The following is a 1,325-nucleotide window of genomic DNA, read 5'->3' as shown; positions in this document are numbered from 1 at the left end:
CACCCGCAGGTGCGCGAGCTGTCGGAGCAGCACGCGCAGCTCTGCGCCGTGCAGCTCGGCCTGCTGCGGCAGCGGGCGAGCCGCGAAGGTGAGCTCGCCTCGCTCAAGCAGAGCCGCGCGGCGGCGCAGGCGGCGCAGGCGGAGGCGTCTGCGGCGGAGGAGTACGAGCGGGCGGCTTCCCTCGCGGCGGAGCTCGAGGCGCTCGAGGGGAGGGAGGCGGAGCTGGCGGAGGGCGAGGCGGAGGGCGAGGCTTCCTACGCGAGGGCCGCGGAGCGGCAGGCGGCGCTGCTCGGCGAGCAGCGGAGCTTGTGGGCGGACCAGGTCGGCGAGGCGCGGCGCTGCCTCGCGGCGAGAGAGGAGGTCGCGGCGAGGGAGGCGACCGCGCGCGAGTCGCTCCTCGAGGCGCAGGAGGAGCGGCTGGGCGAATAAGAACAAGGAGTCAGAGTCATGATGATGAAGATAACAACAATAGGCGCAAGAGGAGCGGCTGGGCGCGGAGCGGGAGCGGCTCGACGACGAGCGGCGGCAGCTCGACGCCAAGGGGGACTCGCTGCTGGCGAAGCAGGCCGAGGCGGAGCACGCCATCGCCGAAGAGACGCGCGGCCTCGGACGCGGCGGGACACGTCCACGCCACGCCCATGACACGTCCGCGACGCGCCCCGCAGGCGCGGCCCGGACGAGGAGATGGCGAGGCTCAAGGAGGAGGAGGAGGCGCTCGCCGAGGAGGTCGCGGCCCTGCTCGCCAGGCTCGAGGCCAAGCGCGCCGAGCAGGACGAGTGCGCGCGCAAGGTCGCGGTCTGCGGCGCCGCCATCGGCGAGGTGCGGGAGATATGGGGAGATATGGGGAGATATGGGGAGATATGGACGCCATCGGCGGGGTGCGGCGGCGGCGCGGCGAGTCGTGGTGCGGTACCCCTCCGAGGCACGCCCGTGACACGTCCCCGCCGCGTCTCTCGCGCAGGTGCGGCAGCGGCACGCCAAGCAGCTGCAGCGGCTGCAGACGAAGCAGGAGACGCTGGCCGCCGCAAGAGACGCGCACGCCCAGGCGGCGGCAGGGCTGCAGGCGGCGGCCGCTGCGCACGAGGAGGAGCTGCGCGCGACGGAGGAGCAGCAGGAGGCGCGGCGCGGATGGATCGGTTCGGCGGAGAGCGCCATCGCCGACGCTGACGCGGAGGCGGCGCGGCACGGCGCGCGGGCGGACGCGATTGCGCGCGTGGCGTCCGCCGAGGAGGCGCTTCGCTCGCACCGGGCGCAGGAGCGGTCGCAGCTGCACGACCTCGAGGAGGAGGCTGCGTCCATCCGCGCGGCGCAGCGCACGCACGCCG

General features: G+C 74.8%; 1 protein-coding gene across 1 annotated transcript in view; it reads left to right on the top strand.

Moving 5' to 3' along the window:
- The window catches only part of EMIHUDRAFT_237879 (hypothetical protein), a gene marked incomplete at both ends in the record, with an annotated part of 1,905 nt that extends 1,476 nt beyond the window's left edge, over nt 1-429 (top strand). Inside the window, one exon of the mRNA XM_005777709.1 lies at nt 40-429. Coding sequence (XP_005777766.1) covers nt 40-429 — 390 coding nt within the window. The remainder of the gene's footprint in view (nt 1-39) is intronic.
- Nucleotides 430-1,325: the final 896 nt, after the last annotated feature.

Source organism: Emiliania huxleyi (genome assembly GCF_000372725.1).
Source record: "Emiliania huxleyi CCMP1516 unplaced genomic scaffold EMIHUscaffold_258, whole genome shotgun sequence".
NCBI classification, from domain to species: Eukaryota; Haptophyta; order Isochrysidales; family Noelaerhabdaceae; genus Emiliania; species Emiliania huxleyi.
Note: the sequence above shows the minus strand (reverse complement) of the source record. Positions and strands in the feature narration are given on the sequence as shown.